Source organism: Anastrepha obliqua, chromosome 1, assembly GCF_027943255.1.
Source record: "Anastrepha obliqua isolate idAnaObli1 chromosome 1, idAnaObli1_1.0, whole genome shotgun sequence".
Lineage (NCBI taxonomy): Eukaryota > Metazoa > Arthropoda > Insecta > Diptera > Tephritidae > Anastrepha > Anastrepha obliqua.
Genome location: NC_072892.1, coordinates 4,911,091 through 4,919,999, shown reverse-complemented (window position 1 = coordinate 4,919,999; position 8,909 = coordinate 4,911,091). Strand labels below are relative to the sequence as shown.

General features: G+C 41.3%; 2 protein-coding genes across 3 annotated transcripts; one reads left to right on the top strand and one right to left on the bottom strand.

Annotated features, from left to right (window-relative positions):
* Nucleotides 1-270: 270 nt before the first annotated feature.
* LOC129246902 (stabilizer of axonemal microtubules 1) lies at nt 271-4,889 on the top strand. Of its 2 annotated transcripts, none has more exons than XM_054885632.1 (4): nt 271-489; nt 600-1,614; nt 1,670-2,135; nt 4,341-4,889. In XM_054885632.1, exons 2-4 carry the CDS (start codon nt 652-654, stop codon nt 4,394-4,396), a joined length of 1,485 nt encoding a protein of 494 aa, XP_054741607.1. In that variant the 5' UTR covers nt 271-489; nt 600-651; the 3' UTR covers nt 4,397-4,889. The 2 variants fall into 2 exon arrangements, with proteins under 2 accessions (XP_054741607.1, XP_054741598.1); XM_054885623.1 differs by having other exon boundaries at nt 271-493.
* LOC129246892 (WD repeat-containing protein 3) lies at nt 4,797-8,078 on the bottom strand. The gene is made up of 3 exons (XM_054885610.1): nt 7,761-8,078; nt 5,858-7,701; nt 4,797-5,679 (listed from the first exon to the last, which is right to left on the bottom strand). The coding sequence occupies exons 1-3, from the start codon at nt 7,916-7,918 to the stop codon at nt 4,898-4,900; spliced, it is 2,784 nt and encodes a 927-aa protein (XP_054741585.1). The 5' UTR covers nt 7,919-8,078; the 3' UTR covers nt 4,797-4,897.
* Nucleotides 8,079-8,909: the final 831 nt, after the last annotated feature.

Here is an 8,909-nt window from a genome sequence, read left to right as displayed (position 1 = left end):
CAAACTTATAACTGTGTTTACCGGTCATTAGACGATCGGCTCACACGCGGATTATCTAGGTTTACCATTTAACCCCTATTGCTGTGGGGACCGTTCAGAGAAGGAGACTCTCTGCTAGCCACTTCATAAGACATGACCACAACACTGATCATAATCGGAATTGATTTTGTATCAAATATATTTTCAAGAATGTTTAACCACCCGCCACCCCGTGCTCGTGCATACTTTGCTTAGCAATCACTTGAATTTTAATTCAGTTTTCGACTTGAGACCGAGCACATTTCTGTTTTTGTCGTTCACAAAATTTCAAATTTGTCCGCTGTGTTTTTTGTTTTAAATATTATCAAAAATTCCCTTTTTTGAGTCATTAAACAATCAAAATTAAATCGCATCCGTGTTTTCGTGTAATCAAAAAATACCCCAAACCCTGGACCCACCCATATCAGTAGATCTGCAGTTCTAATAGCAATTTAAGCGCCATTACGATGTGTGAGTAAGTAACAATAATCAAACGATGATTTGCGTGATCACTTTGCTTTCGATTTTTCCTCTTTCTCATTTGTATTTTTTATGTTTTTCATTTCATGCTTCACTTGTAGCCAGGCTGGTAATCCATGCCCGACAACTGGCGGTTGTGCTGGTGATGCGATCATGGCTTGCGATCAGTACTGCCCGCCCAAGTGTGACCCTTGTCAGGCACCGGTCGATTTTACGCCGTGTCCGCCAGGCGTCGATTGTAGCTGTCGCTGTGACTGTGGTGACTATGCGGGCTGTTGCTATCAACAGCCCCCTCGAGCCCAACCCATCCGCCCGATGTCGTGCATTATGCGTTCGACAGCGCCACTGGAGACAGATACGATATATAAGCGCTCCTACTTTGCCAATTGCGGCGACTGTTATCGCGCGAAGCCAATACGGCCATGTTCAAACATAGTGCCGAACCCCGGTCGCATGGAATCGTGCACCGTACAAAAGTTATCATACTTGCCACCTTGTGCAGGGACTCGCGCGGCACCCATAAAACCGCCAGACAATGGGCTGCGCTTTTGTGGTCCACTATATGCAATGACCTCACAGAAGCATGACTATGTTCCAAAAGGTTATAGTAAACGTAATCCCATACTTCCCATAAGTGGCATATGTAAGCCATGTGACCCATTGGAGCGTTGTACCATCAACCGTTTGTCATACATGCCAGTAGATGTGTGTCGGAATCCACCACCCAAACCGATAGTACCGACATACAACATACAACGATCTACTGGACCGACCGAAAAATGCACCGTACAAAAGCTAAGTTATCTACCCGTTTGTCCGTTGCCTAAGGAGCCGATGCCATGGGCGGAAAAGGTGCGCCTTGCCCCACCACGTTATGAAAATCTCTGCACTACCTATAATCTCAGTTATTTACCCAATTGTTGTACGGCACGTACGGCTCCTGTTGTGCCCATGCATAGCATTAAAACCTTGGGATCAGATCGTAACGATGGTTGTACGGTGTACAAGCTTAGCTACATGCCAGCGGATGCACGTTGTTGTAGACCAGATCCGATACGTCCCAGTCCAGGTATATGCATGCCTACAGGCCCCTTGGAAAAATGCACCATCCAGAAGGTAATTGAAATGTGAAACCCACACTTTATCTCATTAATCGCTTTCTTCATAACAGCTGTCATACCAACCTAATTGTTGTGTAGCTCGCACACAACCTATTCGTCCCAAGGAGAACGGTCTTAAGGCGTGCGGTCCGCTCTATAATATGACCACACAAAAACATGATTTTGTACCGAAACCGGTTTGCCGACGTGCACCGATACGCCCACAATCGCTTATATGCCGCGCCACCGGAAACATGGATGCCTGCACTATCAACAAACTTTCTTACATGCCAGTCAATGTATGTGAATTCAGGCGTCCAGAGCCTATTAGGCCTCGACCAGGAGTGTGTCGTGCCGACGGACCCGTTGAAAAGTGTACTGTTTACAAGCTTAGCTACTTGCCAAATTGTCCACAACCCCGACAGCCATTGCCATGGGCGAATCAGTCATCCTATTGTAAACCGACAGCACCGATCGAAAAGTGTACCATACAGAAACTCAGTTACGGACCACCTGGCACATTTTCACGTTGCGGCGGTAAGTGAAGCTTAGTCTCTATATATTATATTTTGTGTTCTAACTTTCAAAGCTGTTAAAACTTACAATATAAACTTAGGCAATGTAAAAACTTAGTGCTTCAGAAATACTCCTTGAGTAGTTATATTAATCTTATGATCCGGTAGTAGTAGTTTCCCCGCAGTCTAAAAGCTGACAATAAGGTAAGGAGTCTAAATCAACACGGATTTCAGAATCCCGCTCGTAATTGTTCGATTCCATAACGAAGAGGTTAAAACACCATTTCGAATCCTGCACATGCTAATACCCGGCGAACTTTTTTATGCACCGGTAAGTGGGTGAAGTGTCTTGGGTTAAAACAACTTTTAGTCCGCTGTTGAAGAATTTCTATACTCTTCAACTTCGACCTTTGAAATCCCAATATTCGCAGATTATCGTAGCGCGTGGTTTACTACTTTGGTGGGTGGGTGGAAGGGATAGGAGAAAGGTTTTTCTAATAACTGTTGCTCCTCGGCAGGCAACGGCAAACCTCCGAATGTATTTCTGCCATGAAAAAAGTACGCATAAGCACCCATTTACCATTCGGAGGCGGTATAAGACTGTAGGACCTTTCATTTGTGGAAAAACATCAAGTCGCACTACACAATGGGAGGAGGAGACCGGCCAACCACTCAAAAAGGATGTAAGCGCCAATTATTCAAGTGTTGCGCATACGATAATTTGTAGAAAGGCAAATTAATATTTTCTTAAACTTTGACACGTGGTAGTGATCCGTAATGCTTAAACGAGGGATGAGGTTCAGCGAGCTAGACAGGGCTAGATTACTGGGGCGGCAGCACTTGGTCGGGGAAAATCCGAGTCATGGCCGGCTGCCATGGGAATGTCGCCTGGTACTAGTGATTCGTACTAGACAAAACTTTAAACCTTCAGAATACTGCTATCAGGACAGTCACGAGATGGCTCCAACACCTTCACAACTAGTCTTCCATGCACCCGGTCAAGAAATACAGTAAAATGCATCTCCTGCTGGGGTGTTACCGCAGAAGGCGCCTCTTCGACTACACTGACGAGATCTAGGACTAACCAGGACTGAAACTACTAGATCGATAGTGTACAGACAGGCATTAAACAACATTCATCAGGTGTCTCTTACCATCTTCCTAAACTCCCGACCGCCGAATTCCTTTATCGGAGTCCAACCAGCAGTCATTGCAGACGAAAAGCTTCAGTTGCCGCATATGACCCACGTCATTTTGGCTTAATTTCGATTTGGATATTGTAGCAGGTTAAAATCCTACTTATCCAGAATTGACCCCTTCATACTCAATTTATGTTCTTCCTGTGAAGGTACCCAGCACGATACTAACCACCTATTCACATGCTCTCTTAAACCCACTCACCTAAGACCACTATCCCTCTGCACCCAACCCGTCGAAACAGCATGTTTCCTGAGATTACCATGACATGAGTTAGACGATGACGATCAGTGACTATATCCGCACTGGCAGGGCTTATGAACTGCAACAACAACAACCCGCAATATAAAAAAACAAACAAAATCATTCGTTTGCTGATGCGGTAATAGAAAGTTGAACAATAAGAAAACCCCTGCTGCATGCCTGGGTATATGGGTTATGAGATCATAAAAAAACAAATAAATGCAAAATAGCCAGCTTAGCATCACATAATTTTATTTTGTCCACAATAATTTGTTCCATTTCATCATCGCTGTCAGATGAAGAACATTCCATTAGCAATTGTATTGTTGTGGCAATCATAATTTTTTCACATTTTCAATACCTTCAACGCCTTCGATTTGTATTTCCTAAACTGCAGCAGCGGTCACTGGAGGTTGTGGTTCAGAAGTGCATGCCTCTATATCAATGGCTGACTTCAAATAAATTTTATAACTTTTATCTAAAATATATTTACTTACATTCTCCATTTTTATTTAAATTTAGAACTTTGACTCAATACGCAAATTTTAATTCTTGCTTATGTCTACTTTGCGAGCAGCTATTTTCCTTACTTGCATATTCTTACAAACAAAAATTTATTCAGTAAAAATTTGAAACTTGCTCTCTCGCTTTCCCCTACTTTGCAAGTTTTTTGAATGCATGAACACCACAACTTCATAATTTATAATTGTTACAAATTATTTGCTTCATGAACAGACCTATTAATTACTTTATAAAAATTAATTATTACACCATCCCTCTATTTCAGGTTGTTGCAATACGAACTGCGGACCATCAGCCCCCAAAGCAGGAATATGTAACTGACCGCAATAATTTTTATTTTGTTAAAAAATGCGTTCATTTACACTTATTTTCTCAAATAGTCTAATTTTTTTGTGTATTCTTACTTCAACATTTCAAATGTATGATTGTTAAATAGTTTACTATTTCCGCAAACTATAACAATAAACAGTCGGCGGACCCCGACTCATACACAATCAGGACAATGCCCACAATTGAACCCAAATATCAAATACCACGAACAAATACCATACACAACAGAAGACACAGGAAATATTGTAATTAGCAACTCCAAAAAAGGAAATATTACTTGGACAAAGCGAAAAATTAAAAAAGTTATAAGCATAGGCGACATACGCTTTTTAAAATGCCCGCAGAAATAGACAGAATACATAAACTATGATAAAAATAGTTGCCATAATAATAAATGTTTCATAATTTTATATTTATCAAATAATAAGTATATTCTACAAAACAAATAAGCCTTAATTAAATTTGCTCTCGAACAAAAACGAAATGCGATGTTCATGTAACTTGTATGGCTAACCGACGCTTGGTCGCTTCCCGTCGTTTCTTGTCGCGCTTTTTACGCTCCTGTGTAGCCTCGTGAAACAGCTCGATGCCCTCGCGTTCTTCAATCTTGAACTGCAGCAGCGCCAAGGCATGCACATTCATACCAATTGTATCACGCATTTCACTTACGTCACGGCGAAGCGCACCCACCAAACCACTAAGGAGAAGCTTCAAATTTTTCGCTGCGCTAATCGGTTTCATATGCACTTTGAATAGGAAAATCGTCACTTTACACAGCAACTCAATTTGATCGCTGTGGCACTCTATGAGTCGTGGAAGGCGTTCGAGTAATTCACAGACATTCGAAAATGGTAGCAGTAAGAGCGCTTCTTCCAAATCGGAAGCACGTATGCGCGCTAGTGTAGTGAAGAGAAAATCATCGGCATTATCTACTTGTAACGCGCGCATCAGTGGGTGCAGCTCGGGTTTCTCTTCCGCTTCTACTTCATACTGCTTACAAATCTCCAAGCACTCCAGTATTGATTCTGCCGCTTTCTCTGAGCCTACAGTTTTTCGCGAGGGTAACTTTAAACCAGGTAGCTGGGGCACAGCGCTCTCTTCGCCGGTAGCAAGTTGTTGATTTTCTATCTCCTCGCGCTCTTCCTCTTGTACATCTTTTAACACAATTGGTTCATCGGTGCGCTCGAACAGACGAAGGGTGCGGTCTGAGCCGCAAGTGACAAGATATTTGCCATTCGGACTAACTGCCAAATTGTAGGCTTCACCAATATGACCTGCAATGAGAATGGGATTCGTCTAAGATGAAATATTTAATGACAGCTTTAAATATATCTACAAGTTAATAGCTTTGCCATAGCAGGAAGTTCAGATTGTCTTGAATTTACATATGAGGAAGTATTTGACGTCGTTACAAAACGAAAAAGAGCAAGTTATTAATTTATGTACACTTACCTGGAAGTGACAGTATCTTTTCGAATGAATCTGCGTCCCACTGCTTCACTTTACCATCTTTGCCGCAACTGAATAACATATGAGTTTTGGGTATGAATTGCAGAGCCATCACTGAGTCGTCGTGCGCAAAGAGGGACCTGTGACAGTCACCGAAATCCAAGCCCCAAATCTTTATATTACGATCAGCAGAGCCTGTGGCTATCAAAGTGGAATCGTAACTGATATCTAAACATAGTACTGGCAATTTATGCCCATACAGGGTCAAATAAAATTTAAAAGTGTCAAGAAAGAAAATCTTGACCGTGGCATCGAGCAATCCTACAGCAAGGTATTTCATGTCCGGTGAAACTCGTACGCATAAAACAGTCTCTTCCAATTTGAGCGTATTTCTGTGAAGTAATGAGAGCACTTTTGGCCGCATTGAGTCCACTACACCACTACCATCAGCGGCGACATTGTCTACCAAATCAAAAGTCCAAATTTTAACGCTCGTATCACTACTGCCCGTCACACAACCTTTCATATCTGGCAGTAGTGCAATCGACCATAATTCACTCTCGTGTGCTGGTATCTCCTCTATAATATCCGCTGCACCTACATCAACTATTACCAATTTTCCGCTCTTCATGCCCAAAAGCGCATAGCGATCGCCTGGTACGAAGGTGGTGCTCAATACGTAATCGGTAGGTATGGTGCGCAGACACTGCATAGAATCGCGGTTCCAAAATTTGAATGAATCGCCCGCACCTGAACCAATAGCAAGTGAATCTGTGCTGAAGCATACAGAACGCACTTCTGATTGATGACCAAGACGAGTCAATGCACGTAACTGCTTCACGTTTTCCTCAGAGTTTTTATGTTTAAGCGAAGCATTTAAACTGTATAGCTCCAGGCTATTGTTTGCCAAACTAACGAGCAAGCGCAGTTCGTTTTGGGCGCCCAGTATAATGTCGATTGATTTAATTTTCTGCTTTATTTTAATGCTTTCTAATCGCTTAATCTCGTCACTTAGACTCAAATTTTTTGATGGTACATTCTCTACATTATCTTTATCCATTGACTCAATAGCTTTACGCGCTTTTTTTAATCTCTTTGCCAGTCGCTCCTTAGCTTCCTTCTCCGTACAGAAGTAAAAACTTTCTATTAAGCCATTTGTGCCATGACAACTTATCACACGCTCGGCTGGATCTGCGACCAAATTTACACAACGTCCTTTACCTGCGCGCTGAATAACACCGCAATTGGTTACTGTTATAGGGCTAATTGTATCTTCATCGTCTATACTCAGCCCCTCAACGGCATTTTCTATACTCTGCCTTGGATCATCCCGTCGTTGTAGACGATAGACGTTCATTGTGCTCTCACTACAACCAGCAATCATAAGATCGCCTACCAAAGCCAACGCCCACACTTCAGTGCGATTGTCAACAATCGTTTTGAAACAAAATTGCGTTTCCAAATTCCAGAATTTAATCTGCGTGTCCTTCGAGCAACTGACCACAATATTTTGCTCGCCAAAATGTTGTAGGAAATGTCCATCTGTAATGGGGGCATTATGGCCTATAAGTCGCTGACGACCAGCTTGTTCTACAATATCTACAACAACCAATTCAGTATCAAGGCTGCCGCTTATCAAACGTATGCCCATTTCATCGAAGCGCAGAATGGAAACTGCACTCTTATGCAAAGCCAGTGTGCATACCGACTGCTCTGGAGCACGCAAATCAAATAGCTCTACAACACCATCAATGAAACCGACAGCGACATGTATGCGGTCGGGAGAGGCTCGAAGAGCTGTTACTTCCTGTTTGTCACGGCGCAGCGTTAAAGCTCGATTACCCAGTCTATCAAAATAAATGTTGTAGCAACAAAGCTAGTAAACATCTTTTACTTCATTCCTTACCTCAAATCCCAAACAATGACATTCTCAGCTGCTGCAGTCAAGGCATATCGGCCTTCTATTTTATTGCAGGTAACGAAATTCACATTGGCTCTACCGCTATTGATGATGTTGAAACTGTCGATGGGCCTATAGGCCAAATACTGCTTCGTTAGACCCATAGGATATTTATTATTATATTTACACTAAAATATTTTATTTTGAAGCAACGGGCGACTTGGAACAGTTCTCATAAGGTAAACTAAAAGCCAGCACAGAAAACAGCAAGTTGGATAAATCAGTTGCACGTGTGTTGATTTTGTTTTTGTTCTTTGCCGACTACGAAAATTGCGGATAGAGAAACGAAAAAAAGAACCGATTTATTAAATAGAGATATTTTCGAGAAATTTAAGGGCGCAACGAACCCAACCTGAAGGACATTTTAAAAAATGACATCTGTAAGCTTAACATATAAAAATCGGCAATACTGCTGTTTCCGTGGCGCCGCAATTTAATGGCGGATTCTTATAGAACTCCACAAAAGAAAACGAAATGAAGAAGTACAATTTTTTGATATCTCGCTTAGTTTTCAAGTAATTTAATGTTAAATTTCTCTAATTTAGCGAAAAGTTGGTGTTGCCATGCACCTGAAATAAAAACGAAGTTCGTATGCAGAGATGTTCAGTAGAAGGTTCATTGTAAAACTGCAGTATTTTTTGCTCTAATTTTAAGTTGAAAAATAATTTTGAAAATAAAAACATACAACTCATTCAAACTTAAAAACAATGATATTAAGCGTATCTCAAAAAATAATAAAGTAATTAAAATTAAATTAATTAACATAGTATTTTTGCGTAGAACTCCTTTTCGCGTGGGCGGTCTTCGGCCGCGCTTCAAAAAAATAACCCTCATCAGTCCAACTCCGGCTACGCAATCCACAGTATTTTTGGGTAGAACTTCTTTTCGAGTGGGCGGCCTTCGGCCGCGCTTCAAAAAAATAACCCTCATCAGTCCAACTCCGGCTACGCAATCTACAGTATTTTAATTTTTTCATTCATTCATTATTAAAAGGAAAATGTTTAACTAAAAAATAATTAATAAAAAATAAACCAGCTGCAAATATTCGTTTGTAGCGCTCATTAGCTTTTAAAAAATAAAATTAATAAATATATA